The 18,571-nt window shown below is 35.7% G+C and overlaps 6 protein-coding genes across 7 annotated transcripts; 2 read left to right on the plus strand and 4 right to left on the minus strand.

Moving 5' to 3' along the window:
• Nucleotides 1-4,253: 4,253 nt before the first annotated feature.
• On the minus strand, nucleotides 4,254-7,103 carry LOC113299604. Its single transcript, XM_026548657.1, has 2 exons — nucleotides 6,982-7,103; nucleotides 4,254-6,854 (listed from the first exon to the last, which is right to left on the minus strand). Exon 2 carries the CDS (start codon nucleotides 5,667-5,669, stop codon nucleotides 4,287-4,289), a length of 1,383 nt encoding a protein of 460 aa, XP_026404442.1. The 5' UTR covers nucleotides 5,670-6,854; nucleotides 6,982-7,103; the 3' UTR covers nucleotides 4,254-4,286.
• On the minus strand, nucleotides 5,695-6,852 carry LOC113295972. The gene is made up of 4 exons (XM_026544296.1): nucleotides 6,703-6,852; nucleotides 6,496-6,619; nucleotides 5,774-6,256; nucleotides 5,695-5,729 (listed from the first exon to the last, which is right to left on the minus strand). Exons 1-4 carry the CDS (start codon nucleotides 6,850-6,852, stop codon nucleotides 5,695-5,697), a joined length of 792 nt encoding a protein of 263 aa, XP_026400081.1.
• Nucleotides 7,104-9,102: 1,999 nt separating the features above from the next.
• Nucleotides 9,103-10,402, minus strand: LOC113295973 (peroxidase 40-like). Its single transcript, XM_026544297.1, has 4 exons — nucleotides 10,181-10,402; nucleotides 9,851-10,042; nucleotides 9,592-9,757; nucleotides 9,103-9,506 (listed from the first exon to the last, which is right to left on the minus strand). Exons 1-4 carry the CDS (start codon nucleotides 10,400-10,402, stop codon nucleotides 9,103-9,105), a joined length of 984 nt encoding a protein of 327 aa, XP_026400082.1.
• A 500-nt stretch (nucleotides 10,403-10,902) lies between these two features.
• Nucleotides 10,903-11,627, plus strand: LOC113295974 (mavicyanin-like). Its single transcript, XM_026544298.1, has 2 exons — nucleotides 10,903-11,080; nucleotides 11,176-11,627. Exons 1-2 carry the CDS (start codon nucleotides 10,903-10,905, stop codon nucleotides 11,625-11,627), a joined length of 630 nt encoding a protein of 209 aa, XP_026400083.1.
• Nucleotides 11,628-12,198: 571 nt separating this feature from the next.
• Nucleotides 12,199-16,918, plus strand: LOC113299605 (30S ribosomal protein S9, mitochondrial-like). 2 transcript variants are annotated; one of them, XR_003335131.1, is made up of 5 exons: nucleotides 12,199-12,981; nucleotides 14,740-15,183; nucleotides 15,921-16,001; nucleotides 16,245-16,415; nucleotides 16,581-16,918. XR_003335131.1 is itself a non-coding variant. In XM_026548659.1 (4 exons), the coding sequence occupies exons 1-4, from the start codon at nucleotides 12,270-12,272 to the stop codon at nucleotides 16,334-16,336; spliced, it is 1,329 nt and encodes a 442-aa protein (XP_026404444.1). In that variant the 5' UTR covers nucleotides 12,199-12,269; the 3' UTR covers nucleotides 16,337-16,705. The 2 variants fall into 2 exon arrangements, 1 of the variants encoding a protein (XP_026404444.1); XM_026548659.1 differs by having other exon boundaries at nucleotides 16,245-16,705.
• A 566-nt stretch (nucleotides 16,919-17,484) lies between these two features.
• Nucleotides 17,485-17,928, minus strand: LOC113295975 (GEM-like protein 4). Its single transcript, XM_026544299.1, has one exon. The coding sequence runs from the start codon at nucleotides 17,926-17,928 to the stop codon at nucleotides 17,485-17,487; it is 444 nt and encodes a 147-aa protein (XP_026400084.1).
• Nucleotides 17,929-18,571: the final 643 nt, after the last annotated feature.

Here is an 18,571-nt window from a genome sequence, read left to right on the forward strand (position 1 = left end):
TCTTTGGACATTAACAAATCACATGAAACATGAATTTGTATCCAAAATACTCAATTAAATTAACCACAAGAGAACCCATGATTAATTTAATCGGAAATGCTCAACATAAGAGAACTTACGGAGCCACACAGTATTTACACAAAGATGTGGATCAGGGAAAGACCAATACCGCAAAATATTCAAAGATTCATTCTATTTTTCATCAATATTTGCATAAAGACATATAACAGACTTAATCTTTGCAGACAAAATTTCATCCTATCTTCATCAATATTTGTATAATGACATAATAGGCTTAACTTTTGTTGTCAAAAGTTCACTCTATCTTTTATCAATAAAGACATATGATAGACTTAACTTTTGAGCATATATGGGACAATCATAGTTCACGGACGCAAACACACATACCCCATAACAAGTTGCTATATATAAAACTTGCGTTAAGATCAATCAATTAGAATCAATCTCGAGCAAATCTTAGAGAAGATAGTACTCAATAAGATAGAATAAGGCAAGACAAGAATACACAACTACAGAGAAAATAGTTGGGTCTGGCTTCACAATCCCAATGAAGTCTTCAAGTCGTTAACCTCAGGATTTCGTGAAAAACCTAAGGCTAAAGGAGAATCGACTCTAGTCGCAACTAATATCACACAAGAGTTGTGGGGATTAGGTTTCCCAGTTGCTAGAGTTCTCCCTTATATAGTCCTCAAATCAGGGTTTGCAATCAATGCTACATTGGTAACAAAGAATTCAATATTCACCGTTAAATGAAAACCTGATTAGACTCAAGATAATATCTTTCAACCGTTAGATCGAACTTAGCTTGTTACACACAAATGAAAAGTGACTTCGTTTAGATATGAGTAACCGTACCTAAACGTGTGCACCTTTGTTGGTTGAAGAATAGTTAACCGAAGTTAGCCATATGAACACTTTCATATCAACCATATTCATCTTATCCATAACTAGTTCAGTTGACTCAAATGAAACTAGTTTGGAGTTTTTCAATTGTTTATATTCTCATAGAAGTATACAAGACACAATTGAAGCAAAATCGATTTAGATTCACTCAATCAATTCATGAACGTTATATCCACGGTTTGCAAAAGATTGCATTCCTTATTATATAAATATATTAGTTCATGAAGAAACCTATTTTAGAACATAACCCACTCAAGTATGCAAACAGGTACACATACCTAAGTAGCCGGACTTGGACTGTGTTCGCCAGTATGCAAACGGGTACGCATAATGTCGTACACTTCCAAACTTCAGTTGAATTCGTACGTGTATAGGTATGCATACTATAGTACCCGGACTTCAACTGGCTTCGCCAGTACGCGTACATGTACGCATATTTATCTCCCGGACTTTACCTGACCTCGCCAGTACGCATACGGGTATGCATACCGTATTCCGGTCTTGGATCAACACATATGCAAGTGAGCATACTGTGCACATAATCCAATCATGGTTAAGTGTTATAAACTCCCATTTCAATCATTGAAACATTCTTAGAAGACGACAATAGCTGTCTCACACAAACTATTAGCTTCAAAGCAATTTTCAAGTGATCAAATGATCAATACGAAACATTCCGAGTCTACATCAAATGACTATCTCACACAAATCATGTAAGATGTCACAAGGCGATTTTCACATGATCATCTTTTGACTTTCGTCAAGAATATAAGATGAACTTGGTTAAAGCGAAAGCTTACTAACACACATTTCAAGAAATATGTAAGCGAGTTAAACTCAACTCGAAATATCAAATGTGTATAATGGAAGTCTATATAGCTATACGACTTTTGTCTCAAATAGGAGATAGAGTAGATATATTTTTGAGTGATAAATGAGTTCAAGTCTCCACATACCTTTTGTTGATGAAGTTCCAAAAGCTCCTTAGTAGTTCTTTGTCTTCAATTGATGAACGCCGTGAAGTCTAATACCCAACTACACTTTCTATCCTAATCTGAGACTTAGCTATAAGTAGACTAGAAATAAATACTTATAGTTTTGAAAACTAAACTTGACAAACAAGCTTGAGATAACAACGCTTGCGAGTTCGACCGAGCAGTGCTCTAACATAACTATCAAGAATACGCGGTGAATGACGAAACTAGAACCATTGATTACCCATGCGCAAACAAGATAATGGTATTTACATAATAAATTATCAACTTGAAATTTACATAATAAAAAGTGATTATTCATGATAACTTTGATAGAGAAATTTTCTTAGATTATTCAAGGTAACTTTGATAGAGCAATTTTCTTAAATTATTCTCATACTTTATTTAGATTCTATTTTTGGTTATAAACTTATCAATATCTGATTCCTCTCGGAATGAGATACAAAATAAACTGCGTTCATAATAAAACTTTCTCTCTCTCCTAAAACATTCTCTGATTGAGAGCTCTCAAGCCTAAAAAATTTCTTCTACCCAGATCAGCTCCTTGGAGCGGGTCTGAGCAGATCCAAACCTTCATAGATCATTCCTAACTCTGTTCATCATCATCTCCTTTTTTTTCAAGTTTCAGTTTGAAGTTTATAGTCTTTTTTAGTTATTTTCAGATCTAATTATGCTTTTATCTATTTACTTAGGGTTTTCTTTGATCTCTAATTTGTGGGTGCTTGATCTTCTTTTATTGACGCCGATCAAGAGAAGGGTAAGGGTTTTAGTTTTATCTTCAAGACCAAAATCTATAGAATCAAAGAGTACAACATCATATACAGCAACAAAAGCATCAAGAACAATACCAAGATCAAGATCATCAACAACTCCATCAACTGCAACAACAATGTTTACCAAGACTCCCATGTCGACTTAAACCGTTTACAATTGATTTCTACCTATCCAGAAGACCTTTGTTACTTTAGTTACTGTTTTGATTACCCTAGTTTCAGATTTAGAAATTGTAACATAAAACTTGGTTGGATCTTCTTAAGATCCCATTGCTGCTTTGTGCAGTGATGCAAAAGAGTTGTGTTTTGTATCAAACGAAACATGTTTGGCCTGTTGATGTGGAAGTTAGTAAAAAGCCCCGGCTGGATCTCTTTAAGATTCCATTCTTACTCTGTGTATGATGCAAAATAGTTTTGCCTTGTTTCAAACAAAACTAAGTTGGCCAATTGATATGGATTTGTTCTCTTGGAACTATAGTTTGGATGAAAAGATTATAATGATAGGAGTTTTAGTCAAAAATTGGGGGAGGAATTTGGATTTTGATAATTGTACGATGAACTTAGCAAACTCCGTAATGAATCCGATTTTCAAATCGGTTAAATTAATATAACTAACGTTTTTCTAAAAAAATAAAAATATTCCATCATTCGAAACTGGTACGTGGAGTCGAAAGACTACGTGAAATGTTAGTATGAAATATGGGAAAACCACTTATGGTATAACCCCAGTAAAATGGACCCATCAGGTATGGTTCCATGGTCCAGCGGTTAGGACATCAGACTCTGAACGGGATTGCTGATCTCGGTGGAACCTATTTTTGCTTCTGCTTCTTTTTTGGCGGATTTTTTTGGCTTTTGTTTTGTCCTGCACCTGTACGATGATACGATCGTCAGCAACTACCTATTATATCACTTTCTCTCAAATCGTAAAAATGTAGCTGTTGGTCGAGAGCAACCAAGGCCCAAGGAGTTTATCTCTTTTTCTTTTGTGTGCTTTTGTTAATGTCGCGGACAGGCTTGCGAAAGAGGCTAAATTTATTCGGACGTTTTCGACCTGGATTGAAAATGGGGAAGTTAGGGAGAGACCCAAAAAAAATAAAATCTCCTTCTCAGGCCCACAATTAATTTTGTATACCGTGACACCCATAATTATATGAAATTATTATATGAATCAATACATAATTGGTTATGCATACTATCTTTTCAGGCATAACTCGTTACGCAGCCTAATTTTTCAGGGATATAATTGGCAGCGCAATTAGGACATAACATATCCTAATTAACTCCTCTGATCCTTTCAGATATGTTAGTAGAGCATCAACTTAATTTAGAACGCGCGATTGAAGGGTCACTGGATATGGTTGGGCTGGATTACTAAAAAAAAAAAGTTATCACGAAGAACTGCTCCCAGCCAATTGTCCATGGACATGTTGGAGTGATCGAGTTGATGGTAGTCCTGCTCATTGATTCTTGGATTTAACCCATAATTTCAACAGAAAATAGATCAAGGATTACAGGTAGTCACCCAAGGCAGTTAATAGCAAGGACACAAGATAAGCAATGAAAATAACAAAAAACTCGATATCAATTCATGTCAATTTAAAGCTACAATATCCCTTTTACTGAGTTTCAGATTTTCAACTCGGCGCACAATAGTCTCATTGTCAAGGCTATTAAGAATATCACTCTCAATGTATGGGATCAAACGATCACTCATCCATTCATCTTCTAGACCAGTGTCTACCCTTACCTTCCCACGGTTAATAGAAGAAAATACCCTCTGTTCCTTGGCAGTTGCAACTGGGAGGATTAGTGCCAATGTCAGAAGCAAGTACACTAGATTGTAAACCTTGTCTTTATCTGTTTCAACCATTTTCTGTGCAAGATCAGCAATCCCGTTCAGTTCTGAAAACCGAACATCGGAGCGCACATCAGATATATAGCTTTCAAGTTGATCTGCAAGTGTCATGATTTCAGCAGCAGAGAAGTCTACAGGATAAAACTGAGCAAGGCGAATCAATTGCTGTTTGTTGAATGCAGAGAACGAATCACTTGGACTCAAACACACGATGCAAAGAAGCAACTCAGTGTCCGTCTCAGTGAATCGATTATTCAGCTCTTGCAGTATCATGTTCAAGACACCTTGGAATAACTCAACGTGATAATAATGCATGTTCGTGATCTCTTGAGTTTCATCGCTTCTTCGATACCGCACCTGTCTGGGAACTACATTGTCCATATTTGGAGTTTCCATTTGATGTTCGTCACAGAAAGAACAAACTTCCTTGAATAGAGAATCCCAACCATTATCCCTCATCATTTGAAGTTGTTCCTTGCATACTTTAACTAGTTTCATGGCATTCACAAGATCTTGATCTCTCCTCTGTAATGCTTTCGACAAATCACTTGTGATTCCTAGTATAGTTTTCATCAAATGTAGACTGAAAACAATAGGAAATGAAAAGATAGTATCCAAGACACCTGACGCACTAAACTTGTCATCACCACTGTATCCATCCCTTTCGATAACATCAAGAACATCTATTACAGATGCAAACATGGTAATTAAGCTGCTTAAGGTGTTGTAGTGAGAATCCTCACATGCAACACTAGACCATATAAGAGTAGTTTCCAGATTTGAATCTCCTACGAATGCGAACGCTTTTATCTTCATTTCATATAAAAAACCACTATTCTTGAGTTCCTCAAAAGCTAAAACAACATCTCTCTCTTGAAGATTAGCATAACGTTTAGCTACTGCTCCTACAATATCCACCAATTTTGCAACGGATTTGAACAAATTGTAAACTTCAAATTGTTCCGTTCCCACAGAAACAAGAATTGACTGAAGTTTATTAGCAAAGCAATGAATGTAATAGGCACACTCATTTTCCTTCAGAATAAGAGATTTAAGACCATGAAGCTCACCTCGACAGTTACTCTCTCCATCATACCCTTGACCTCGCAACCTAGACATGCACAATCCATACTTCGAAAAGAATTTATCCACAGAAGTCTTGAGAAATGAAGCAGTAATCTTGGCAACATGATCAATAAGCACAAACCGCTCAACTACACTACCCTTATCCACATAACGAAATACAACGTTTATCTTATCCTCTGAATGTATGTTACGGTCATCCAGAAGAATGGAAAACAGTCTGTCACCAATATCTCTAGTAATTCTACGGACAATTTCATCTGAAATAACACTTACGATGTCCTTCTGAACATCAGCGGTTATCGATTTTGAATTCTCGAGAGCAGTTTCCAATCTGACTGGTTTTGCATCTTCGTGACTGTTATAAAGTAACTGTAACAATTCAAGGAAATTTCCATCATTACCTTCATTCTCAAGCTGACCATGAATCGGAAGCCCTTGACGAAGTAGCAAACGCAGCGTATCAAGAGACACATCATCCAAAATTGGTCGGTATTCATCTAACAAAGCTTCACAATCGCTCCAAGCTTGATTGTGAGCACTATTTTCGCCTCCAACATGCTTCTGCAACCTTTCTTTCTTTTTCCAATTAGAAAACCCTTCATCAACAAAGACATCGCCACCTGCTTGTTTAGCATTGTTCGGTTTAAATAGATAACAACACAAACAAAATGCAGCATCTTTTTAATGCTATACTCCAACCAATTAGAATGTTCACTAAACCAAGCAGGATTAAACCTCCTAGAGTTGGAGTAGTTCTTCCCAAAATTCTTAAAAGGAAAATTATGGTTTCCTTTTAGGATTAAACCTCCTTTTAGAATTAAACCTCCTTTTAAAATTAGGATTAAACCTCCTTGTCAACCTCCTAGAGGCTGACAAGGACCCTTTTTCAAATAAGCTCTTCTAACTTGATCTCGAATATCAGGATCATATTCTGAAATTGGAATTCTTAGAGCGGGATCAGTAGGAAGATCTGCAGGATTAAACTCCAAACAAGTATTTCTCGAGCTTGTTGTTTGATGATCTGCAACATGGTAGGATCGTATTCTGAAAGAGGAACTAGTAATACCGGCTCTTTTCTTTGTTCGGGAACTAGTAATACCGGATCAGCAGCAGCAGGAAGGTCTTCCGAATTGAGTTCAGCACATGTTTTCTTGGAATCCTTTTTCGGTGGCGTCGATAAATCGGATTCCGGCTTCCTTTTGAAATATCTCTCCATCTCTGCAAATCACAAACACATAATCAACAAAAAAAACACCTAATCTTGCACAATTTTTACTGGGATTTTTTCATTTAAAAACCCTAGATTCAAATAAAAAAAATGAAGAAAAAATCGAACATGACTTACCCGCAAATCTGATAGAGAATATCTTTTCTGTTTTTTTTTCCCAAGTGGTTTAAGATTTTGGGATTTTGTATGAAACCCTAAAGAGAAATGGAGAGACCTCTGAACGTGCAAGTGTAGTGAACTAGTGGGGTTGGTTACTCACTGAGGGGCTCTTTAAGAAAATTAAAATACGTGGTGAGGATAGTTTAGGTATTTCAGTCTAATTTTTCTCATCTGGGCGGTAATTTTCGCGCGGATTTGTTTATGGGCTTATTTGGTTAAGTTGAACCCAAAGTTTGTGAATATGATATTTGTAGAAACCTATTTTGAGGTATACTAAATTTTTTTAAGGCATACTAGATAATGTGAAAATAGGGTCACTAAATAAAAAACAACATCACCCCTCATCCATCATTTTTGATAATGGCATAACTACCCTTATATAATTAGTGTAAATGATTATGATTAGAATTGATTAATTATGAATTTTAAGGATTGATTAAACATTAAATTATTAGTGGTGAATTAGTAGAAAAATCAAATTTATGTGAGAGAGTTGGGATTTTTGAGAGGAAGAAGAAGAAGTGAAGAAAAAAAGCTTGGGTTTTGACTTTTGAGATTTTAGTGATTAGAAGTGACCAAAATGTGTGATTCAAATCAGAGGTAAACTTCTATCGAGGTTTAATTTCCTTTTATAAGTTGAATCTGCCAAAAAATTGAATTTTTAAAACCCAGATATGCTGACGGCTGACCAGATGAACAGTTCGGCTGATAACTTTTGAGCCGAACCTCTGTTTTTTTGAAATTATACCTAGGTTCGGCTGATAACTTGTCAGCCGAACCTAGGTATAATTTCAAAAAAACAGAGGTTCGGCTCAAAAGTTATCAGCCGAACTTCACTCAGAAACTGAATCATCCACTAGGTTCGGCTTGAAAAATTGAGGTTCGGCTGGAAAATTGAGGTTCGACTGAAAATATTGTAAAGTCGCATTAGCCGAACATAGTGTTTCTCTAAATCATACACTAAGTTCGGCTCAAAATTGATACTGCAAGATCAGCCGAACTGATCTTCTGAAAACCCTAATTTCATCTTTGAAATCATATTCTACCGATCAAACAAAATAAAATCAATCAAAAACAAGATGGATTTGTTACACATACATTCTAAAATACATCTAAGAGCAATTGAGATTTGGATTTCGCATTCCAACATCGCTCACTTCGATTCGTGTTTCCTTCGTTTGATTAATTTCTTTATTGAATTGGAGTCCTAGATGTTTAAGTTTAAAGTTTATTTTGATTTTTAATTTTATGTTTTTGAGGATAAGAGAACTATGACAAATTGAAATTATTTATGGATATATAGGTAATTACACTACCTTTAACACCCCTTATAAACCCACACTAAATACTCCCTCCGTCCCACCATTAAGTGACTATTTGGTTTTTAATTTTGTCCCATCATTAAGTGACCTATATCACTAAACAAGGAGATATTTCTAAAATTACACTTTTAATTGATTATAAGAAATATAAGAAATATGCATAATTTGATAGGCATGTTTATATTCGTTACGTAGGTGTTTTAAAATGCTTTTCAATGGTATAAAGTTTGCGAACATCCGTGGTGTAGTTTGAGAGATAAATCATTTCAAAATTTCATTAATTATTATCCATAAGGATATAATTGTAAAAAATGCTTAAAAATCTCTTTTTCCTTACTTGTCTTAAAATTTGTGCAAATTTTAACTAGATCACTTAATAGTGGGAGTATGCCTCAAAAAAATGAGTATGCCTCGAAATAGGTTTCTATTTGTAGGATACACTATCACTGGCGATGAAATTCAGCACCATGGCAGCAGATTTTCTTAACCATAACAAATAGAAAACAGACCATGATCTGGATAACACTTTCTTAACCATAACAAATAGAAAACAGACCATGATCTGGATAACACGAATTTAGGCTGACAAGAAAAGAAATAAGAGTGAAAATCATTAAAAAAAATCAGCATAAACTAGCTTCTGCAATCTGCATACACAAAAATGTGAACAATTTTGAGCTGATGTTCTCGACACAACCAGATTAAAGTACACCAGTATGAGTATCTACAATAAGTTCTAAACTAAAAGATACTAGTATTAGTTAATGACCCTGCAGTTGCGGCGGATCTGACCGTTTTCTCCAGTAAGTGGATTCAAGCTTCCCATTCTAAGCATTGATCTTGTGAAATCCGTGAAAAAAGACTGTTGGTCGCGTGCATATACTTCGACAATTTCGAGTGTAGGACTGTTTCCTGCTACAAGGGCATGATCAGATGGTAGGACAGCTTCACCTGATAGCAGGTTAATAAAGTACTGATTATCAAATGTTGCTGGGGTCACCAGGTCGAAAGGTGCTAGAGGATTGTCGCTATCTGGAGAGCTGGAGCAAAACTGTGCTAGCGACGCTAGAAAATCTTGGTCGCCTGGCTCAGCAGAGCTACTGCGAGCCTGCAGAGTAGCGTTGAAAGTAGAGCACCTAGCTTGACCAATTGTGTGTGCACCTGTAAACAGATGATTGCACAGAGTTTTACGTTAGAATGAAGAATCTGACGATTTAGATGCACGGCAAGGGAAAAAACATATCACCTGAGAGAGCAACCATGTCCACTATGTCAAGGCCAGCTTTTTGGAATTTGTTGATGAGGGTGTTCAAGTCTTCTTTTGGGAATGGAAGGTTGTTATTTGTGTCGTTAAAGCTAGCAGTCAAGCTATCTTTTCTTCCCATCTGAACATCCCACCCTGGTCCATTAGACTGCCATTAAAACACACATTGTTAGTGTTCAAAGCAAACTGCGATGGTATCAATTCCAGCGTTATACACATGTACACTAATAAAATAAGTTACCAGAACGACAGAGTCGCGCGCCACAGTTGCTAGAATATCAGCACATGAAACTATCCCAGGACACACAAACTCAAGGTCACTTTTTATTGCATCAATCACCTCAAACCCTCTCAGAGAGTTGATATTAGGATCTGCATTCTTTTCGCCAGTGAATGTATCTGTATCATCTAATAAAACAGAAGCATCGCAACCCTGCAACAAACATATATACATACGTACAAACACTTTAGTTTTTAACTCTCCAAGAACTCGCTATACATACACATGCAGACTATTCATGGACAAATATGTAATGAAAATAAGTAAATTTATGAGAATGGATGAACTTACATTGACAAAGCAGTCATGAAAATGGAGGCGAAGAAGTGAAGCAGCCATCCGCGGTTCATCAGTCAAAACTTTCTGCACCCATGCATAGATGATCCTTTCTGCATCAGGGCAAGTATCTTGATACCAATTTACTTGGAGAGAAGTGGCATCAACTTGTGCAAGAGAGTACTTGGATACGGAAGCAAACAAGAGAAAAATACAAAGTAAAACTGTCATCATCATATTTCAAATAAATAAGCTTTTTAGACATGACAATATTAGAGCTGTGAATATATTAACAAAGGGATTTATAGGTTTCTTTGTGATTGAGCATTATTATGATCTCAGTTGCCTAAAAAAGACTTAAAAAGGAAAGAATTTTTCTTTCTTTTATTAGAAAAATCACCCATAATAGAAAAATCTTGCAAAAATAACTAAGCAGAAATGTGGACATGAATTCATTAAAACGTCAAGTTCCATTAAGGGTACATAAGCTCATTATGTAAAGTGGTATCCCATAATTTAGGAAAATTTCAAAGTAAATAGTAAATAATCAAACTCAGTGATTTTCTTGAAGCAAAACAATGAATTTTTTTGATTTTCATACCTTATCAACCAAAGAACTTGCCAATACAATTCCTTAGGTTTTTTAGATATATAAGCTTAGCCTCCCGCAACCATTCACATATACAACACACATTAGCACCCTCTTTCTTTCTCTAGTGTTACCTAGCTTGCTTAGGATGGGTTTTGCTAGCACAGCTTTAGTTTTTATTGTTGTTATGGTTGCAGCTTTTAATGTTTCTTCATCAATGGCTGCAACTTATGATGTTGGTGACACTTCTGGTTGGACCACCATGGGTAATATCGATTACAATAAGTGGTCTTCCTCTAAATCTATTCACGTTGGAGACACAATCCGTAAGTTTTCGGCTTTTGATTATTATTGTTAAACTGTAATTTCAATGTTGTATATAATCTTCTCTTAACACATATGCTTGTTGTGTGTGTTATAGGTTTTGTCTACAATCCAAAATACCATAATGTCTTGCAAGTGACATCTCAAGATTATGAATCGTGTACCACAACATCTCCATTAGCTACCTACACTACAGGGAATGACTCAGTTCAGATAAAGGGCGATGATACTCACTACTATTTCATCTGCGGTTTCCCTGGTCACTGCAAGATTGGTCAGAAGGTTGCCATTCAAGTTTCTACTTCTATCGGACAAGCAGCCAAGAGGCGATCTAGTTGTTATTCAGATCCTTGCACTTCAAATCCTACACCTTCATTTCCCAGAACCCCTTCATTTCCAACTCCTTCGTTTCAAACCCCTTTCAATCGCCCCCCACCTTCATCTATGATATTTAGTCCACCCACAACTACATCTTCTGCATCTAAATTTCTTTCCAACAGTCTTTTTGTCGGTTTATCAGGTGCCACTGTCATGTTTCTTATGCATTAGGCTTTGGTTATAAGTTCTGTCGGGGTATTAGATTTGTACTGTTTTTAGATTTTCTTATGTTTTTTAAAGTTCGATAAGGATTTTAATGATATTTATTCATGTTTAATCAATGGACTATTTATAATTGTACAGCAATGACGCAAACTTCAATTTACAACATCTATGCAACTTGCTTCCTATGCATGTATATTTGACATATTGCACACCTAGCCAGCCATTGGCAGAGCCCACAATAAACGTAAACGGTGGTATTGCAAATTGACTCTGATTCCTATCATCCGAAAACTCGTCAATAAACTTAGAATAAGAGCGAACACTATGGTGCATCTTGGCATAGCTGGAAACTCTAAATGTGCTAAGCCAAGGTTAAAAATAAATAAAAAAAATAAACTCCGACCACTATAGGTCTTGGCTATATGGGTCTGGAAACTCAGTTTCGCATGCTGCATATATGCATCAGCAGCGTCCAATAGCCATAGCTACATTGTGGCAACGCGAACATTGACTGCGGTGCGCAAGAGATTTCATACACAGCCAAGCTCTTTTAAAACTTAAAGCCTACTTCAAATATTCAGACTCTTAACTGGAAATAACTGAAAGTGAATTCTTCTTCACTTACTACGAACCCTGAACCCAAAAGCAATGCTCTCTCGATTCATTTCTCGATCTTATACTAATTCTTCTTCTCATCTACGTTTTGTTACCCTAATTTCATCATCATCGAATCCTAATTCATTTATTTCCACTTCTTCTAATCCCATTTCTCAAAACCCTAATTTAAATCCCTTCTTCTTTTCTCGATATTTCTCCAGTAATAATCGAAATGATCAAACAGACCCTAATTTAGTCTCAAATTTATGGAAACTTGGTACTGATGATAATAATGATGGAGATGGAGATTCGTTTTTTAGTAATATTAATGAATCTTGGGGTAAGGATTCTTCAGGAACTGGAGGAAATAATAATGATTTTATTAGATCAAAGAAGAATAAGAAGAATGTTAGAAGTAGAACTAACAGTAACAGTCTTCATGAAGATTCATTATTAAGTGGTGGATTGTTAGATGATGATGAAAATTCGTGGGGTAAAAAGGATTCTTCTTCTGATTTCTTTGGAGATATTATTAATAATGAATATGAATCAAACGCAAAGACTAGTAGTACTGGTGGTGGTAATAACGCTTGGAGTTTTGTTGAAGATGAAAAAGATGTGTTTGATTTGGGATTAGAAGAAGTGAGGAACCAAGAGCAATTACAATTATTAGATGATGGTAAGGAGATGGATGAGAATGAGCAGGCGGCAGCTAATGCGCTTCTTGAGATTGAGAAGAAAAATCTTCTTCAACAATTGAATGGTAAGTTTTAATCTTTTCGCGCCGCATGTTTAATTGATGTTGTTTTCTTGTTGTTTTAGGTTCAAATTGTCATAATGTGTGGAGTGAAACATCTCATTATGGATAGACTGATGAGTAGTTAGTTTTGGTTGAGAAAAATATCGAAAATTAGAATTGTTTGTTTTGTCAAAGGTGCAGTACTCTAATCTTATAGAGGAAGCACTCATAGTTAGAATTTTTAAGTTATAGTTGCAGCTAGACAAGTCAAAGATTAGCAGTTGAACATTAGGATATTGCTAAGAGACATATGGATTTGAGTATAACTTGAGTTTCTCTAGGTGCATCAGCTAGTAATGGTTATTATGCTATGGTAGATTGGAAGCAATTTAGGGCCTAAAAATTAAGTTAGGACATTGTAATCAACCCAGGTTAGGAATGAATTAAACAGGTAAGATGATACTTAGCTTAATCTGCTGAAAGCTTGGACTGTTCTTGTTGAAGTTAATGTTCAACAAAGACTACAGATTCACCACCTATTAAATTTGTTAATGGTGCAATGCCCCATGATGCAACCCCTGTAGTTAGTTTGCTCATGTACTTCACTTTGAAAACTGATCAAAAAGAAACTTTGGGATTGCTGAATTACAGACGAGATAAATAAATTATCTATGAATTCAGTAACTCTTAGCAGTAAATAGATGTTTTTTTCTTTTTAATGAATTCAGCACTTTCAAGTTACTGCTGCATAAGTTTGTTCTATAATTATCTATTAAGTTTTAATTTTTATGATGAATTTCAGTGTTTGTATCTTATTTCTGTGAATTACATTAGCAGACAATAGCTCGTGTATTTGATCATGATGAATGTTTAGGTTATTGCAAATGTGAGCTAGGCAAGAATGTGGGTTGTGTAATTTAGAACTGTTTAATTCCCGCTTAGGGTTAGAGCTTGTTCATATCGTTGATGAACTCACTCGCCTTCCAAAAACATTAAGCAAGAACATGGTATGTGCATCTATAACTAATTGAAACAAGGTTCTTGTGATATGAGTTAGGTCTAATGATACGGATATCATCTTGTTAGCAAAAGATGGTATTGCTGGTACTTATTTTTGTTGATTAGGTCCATTTTAATTGGCAGGATAAGCCTCAATCTATACTAGTGAGCTATTATAGATCCCATACTGTACTACCATTCTAAGTATTAGGAACAAATTTAGAAATGATACTAGGGTCATCTCTTGGGTTACTAATTCTCACATCCTAAACCAACACTGATCATGGTGTCAACAGAAAACATAGTGGGGTGTTGATTATTTGTTTTCAAATTAGTTATGGACATACAGTTTTAGCCTGTAAGATATATCCGGAAAGGAAGCTTAAGCTATTTGCGACCTACCCTGCTGCATAAACCTGTTGAGAATGGTTAAGAACTGAAAACATCAACAATCTTTTCTCCCAAGTCACTGGACCTGTAGATACTTTTATTCTGTTAATATTCAGACACTGTCAGTGGCTCAGTGCGATTCTGGTGTTATAGGATTCATGGAAAGTATATAATGTAGACTCATTAGTTAGTAGGTAAGTAAGATATCAGGACAAAATATGGCAATGTCCTATTTTTGAAAATATCATGTCATATATCTCAAACTTTCTTATGCTAGTTGTTGTATCTTTTTAATATTTTGGTTAGTAATTTCCAGCTGGGTTTTACTGTGGAAAGGTTCTCAAGTTTGAAACTACTAACGAAGGGATCATGTTCTCTATTATCATTTTGTAGGACCAGATCGTGTTTTTGGTGACCTAATTGCTGCATCGGGTAGAACTGAAGAAATGATAGAAAGTATGATTCTTCTGAAGGACTTGAAAGGTGTTGAGGGGTTGCACCCTTTAAGTGAGTTAAAAGATATCCCGAAGAATGAGAAAAGTGCAAGTAAATCCACAAACGCTGAGATAGAGCGCAGAAAACAAGAGGAAGTTGCCAAAGCACGAGTGAGGCAGGTTGATGACAAGGTAAGGGCTTATGGTACTGGAAGAAGGAAGTGCAGTATAGCACGTGTCTGGGTCCAACCTGGGGATGGAAGGTTTAGTATCAATGACAAATCATTTGACGTTTATTTTCCTATTCTTGATCATCGTGCGGCTATCCTTAGACCATTTTCTGAGACAAAGACCCTGGGCCTCTGGGATGTCAAATGTACCGTGCAAGGCGGTGGTCTCTCAGGTAATGATTTTATTTCTGATTTTCAAGATAAAATTGATGATGTTTAACTCTTTAATCTACAAGAAATCTGCATTTGCTGATTTTAGTTTGTCTTGGAGAAGTCTGAAAAAGATGTTGGGGTTTTCTTATTGTTAACAAATGTTGCATTTCATATACTAGTTGTCAAATCAAACGGGACCTTAATGTCCTAAGCCAACCCGAGTTTTACTGTTAAACAGGTGTATGTGATCACTAAACTGTGTATGCACATTTTCGAACTTCACAAGTGAAAACTTATATGGAGGTATATACCCCTTAATCTTTTCCATCGACATAAGTTGTATACTATCGTGTGATGTGATCATTCTTCGAGTACACAACTTAAGAGACCCTGGTGTCTCTACCTACAGATAAGCTTTCATTTGTTGGAATTTAAAGATATACAAACACGATTTAGTGCAGTAGCTGCATCAAAAGTTCAGCCAATTGATCCATATTTGATGCTATATTAACAATTGTCATAAAAATGTAATTTGACTACTGAAATGTCTCACAGATGTCAATTTTGTTACATGAGTTGGTGAAAAAGTATGCGTGAATTGTTGTTTGCAACATAAGCTGGTTAAACATCGTGTGATTTAGAATTGGTAGAATATGAATGCCCTTAAAACCCTCTATGTTAACATTCATACATCATTATTTGCTTTTCTCTTCTCTTTATTTTTAAGATCTTTAAAAAAATGTTTTTGGGAAAACAGGTCAAGTTGGAGCCATACAGTTGGGTATCAGTAGAGCCTTGCAAAACTGGGAGCCTGGTCTACGTCCATACCTTAAAACTGGTAAAGTTGCTGAACTGGACTTCATCATTTTCCTCGCAATTTTTTCAGATTAAAACAACAAAATTAGTTGGATGGATTTTTTTTTTCTCTGGTAGAACCTTGTAACCCGACTGCAGGTGTAAGGTATTTGTTTTTCCGTTGTATGATATTTGGAGCATTCCAACTAGTTCCGGACCGGTCATTTATCCTGTTTTCTCGATCTTTTCTTTGCTGTTGGCTAATGTTTCGTATATCATATTCCAGAGAGTTTCTTGACGAGGGACTCGCGTGTAGTTGAAAGGAAGAAACCAGGAATGGCAAAGGCAAGAAAGAGCTTCCAATGGGTTAAGCGATGACGGCACCTCCACCACCCGACATATATCTTGATACAATCAGTTTTGTATGAATTATTCAGAAGTGATTTTGCTGCAATAAGTAAGATGTCATCTATTCACTCTCCTCTGCAATTCAGTTGTCTTATCTGATCTCCTTATTCTTTTCACGGTAACATATGCATCTTGTAATTTGTGAATAGCCCTTATTACAGTCGGGGCTGTGAATTTTGACGAGCAGACAATTCCTTATTTTGTTGTTGAATAGGATGGAATCATATCCATGCTGGGAATTGGTTTGGAGTTTTGTCCAGCTGTATTACCGAATCAAATCTACACCCAAGTTACCTATATGGATAACAAAATTGCTAAAGCATACAATTGCGGGTTTTATATGCTGTTTATGATATTTAAAAACAACTTCAGTAGAACACTGGTTGATGTTGTTATTTATTTATTTTTGATCAGCAAAAGCTGCCTATATTACAAACCTTGTCAAAAGAGATTACATCCGAAATCTGGTCAGTTACGCTATATCTTGGATTCTTGGGCAATTCGGAACAGAATGTTTCTTCTAATATAAAAACTTAAAGCCTTTCCAGCCAACAAGATAATTCACAATATAGCAATAAGGAGGAGACGCAAGCCTTACAGCTGGGCATTTCAGTATTTTTGTGGTGCATATATTTTGCTTTCAAGTGCATTCTTAGAATCCAGTTCCCAAGTTCGCTCAATTTTCGTACTCATTAATCATTTTGAAAAGGAGATAGCATTCAATGAGTGAAGAAGAAGAGAGAAAGAAAAGAAGCTATGCCGTATGTAAACGATGTCTTAATAAGAACAAAATTACGATTACTAATTTACTCCAGTAAAACCTCTGGTTCAGAATATTATTCGGACCATATAAAATTATTTTTATATGGAGTTTATTCTTATATAGAGGTAAATTTTACAAAGATTAAGCCTAATTGGGACCAGAATTTTTTATTCATATATGGAGTTTATTCCGTGTTATAGAGTATTCTTTTATAGAGGTTTTACTGTACCACAATGTAGATAATTTCATTACAAAAGAGTTGTATAGTACAATAAAGACTATTTGTACTACTAGCCTAAATTTTCACTTCTTAAAACCCATGATATATGTACAAATTCATGAATCCTCATTGGGCCTACTGTTGTTGAGATATGTTGATAGATTTTTGAAGAGTCCTAAAAGCTTTGTCGTAGTTGACAAAACCCACAAACCAGAAATCGAAATGATCAACTGTGACTATCTCAATGTACTTCTGTTTCGGTTTATCGACATTTTGACTTTCTTCAACTCTTTTTTTCTTCTCTATTGGTATCACTACTTTGTAAGGTGTTCGAATAAATCCTCCATTTGTGGAAGAGATGGTCAGAGATTTTTCACTAGAGAATGCAATTTTTTCAGATGTTACGAAAAGTAAACCTGCAATCGGGCCAGCTGTGGTCAATAAATAACATCGAGATGCCTTCAACAATTTCTCTCCTTCTTCGGCTTTGAAAGTCTGTTTGAAGATCTTTTGCATTCCGCCTCCGCCCAACCTCAATTTAATTCCGATAAAGCTTTCTGGAATTCTGTTAATCTTCATCATATTGATTTGTGGACGTATATTTTGACTAGTATGCTTGGTGTATAATTAAATGGTTAAGAGTTGGCAAGATTATGCACATAAATGGGATTGAAACTTGATTGTGAATGAAACGATTGAACGTGTAAGGTGTATTTATAGAGAGCACTAAAGCTCGGTTTAGTCATTAGTGATGCAATAACGTCAATTCTTAAGTGTTTTCAGGAGTCATCAATATGGCATAAACTATAACGGCTGTGCTAGACACACCGTGATTTCATCACCGTGAAATCACCCCAAGAGAGAAACTCCTGGGACCCACCAGGAGACAATAGATTTTCTATGGGTACCACATTTTTGTGTGTCATGCGGTGATTTCTCCGTGAAAAATTACGGTGTGTCTATACTTATTGAAACTATAAAGTATAGAAACACAACACGATCTGATGTGTCTAAAACCAAAGAAAATCAAAAAGATGATTAATGACATTCTCTTAAATGTAGCCCACACATTTATTAACTATAATTCATCCAAATAAGTGTTTATGCTAACCAAGCAGACCTTTATAATCATTCTACATAGCCCACAAAATTATACTCCCTCCGTCCTAGTTTAGATGCCAAAATAGGGGATTTTTTTGATCCTAAAATACTTGTTATACTT

This window comes from Papaver somniferum, chromosome 7, assembly GCF_003573695.1.
Source record: "Papaver somniferum cultivar HN1 chromosome 7, ASM357369v1, whole genome shotgun sequence".
Taxonomy (NCBI): domain Eukaryota; kingdom Viridiplantae; phylum Streptophyta; class Magnoliopsida; order Ranunculales; family Papaveraceae; genus Papaver; species Papaver somniferum.

Coding starts and splice junctions, on each gene's coding strand:
- LOC113299604 (XM_026548657.1), bottom strand. CDS start 5,669: ATGTCTAGGTTGCGAGGTCAAGGGTATGATGGAGAGAGTAACTGTCGA.
- LOC113295972 (XM_026544296.1), bottom strand. CDS start 6,852: ATGGAGAGATATTTCAAAAGGAAGCCGGAATCCGATTTATCGACGCCA. Junction 6,620..6,702: donor CCGAACAAAGAAAAGAGCCG/GTATTACTAGTT, acceptor ACTTGTTTGGAG/TTTAATCCTGCAGATCTTCC. Junction 5,730..5,773: donor ATTTCGTTATGTGGATAAGG/GTAGTGTAGTTG, acceptor CATGTTGCCAAG/ATTACTGCTTCATTTCTCAA.
- LOC113295973 (XM_026544297.1), bottom strand. CDS start 10,402: ATGATGATGACAGTTTTACTTTGTATTTTTCTCTTGTTTGCTTCCGTA. Junction 9,758..9,850: donor CGCGCGACTCTGTCGTTCTG/GTAACTTATTTT, acceptor TTTTAATGGCAG/TCTAATGGACCAGGGTGGGA. Junction 9,507..9,591: donor GGACATGGTTGCTCTCTCAG/GTGATATGTTTT, acceptor ATCTGTTTACAG/GTGCACACACAATTGGTCAA.
- LOC113295974 (XM_026544298.1), top strand. CDS start 10,903: ATGGGTTTTGCTAGCACAGCTTTAGTTTTTATTGTTGTTATGGTTGCA. Junction 11,081..11,175: donor TCACGTTGGAGACACAATCC/GTAAGTTTTCGG, acceptor TGTGTGTTATAG/GTTTTGTCTACAATCCAAAA.
- LOC113299605 (XM_026548659.1), top strand. CDS start 12,270: ATGCTCTCTCGATTCATTTCTCGATCTTATACTAATTCTTCTTCTCAT. Junction 15,184..15,920: donor GCAAGGCGGTGGTCTCTCAG/GTAATGATTTTA, acceptor TTGGGAAAACAG/GTCAAGTTGGAGCCATACAG. Junction 16,002..16,244: donor ACGTCCATACCTTAAAACTG/GTAAAGTTGCTG, acceptor ATCATATTCCAG/AGAGTTTCTTGACGAGGGAC.
- LOC113295975 (XM_026544299.1), bottom strand. CDS start 17,928: ATGAAGATTAACAGAATTCCAGAAAGCTTTATCGGAATTAAATTGAGG.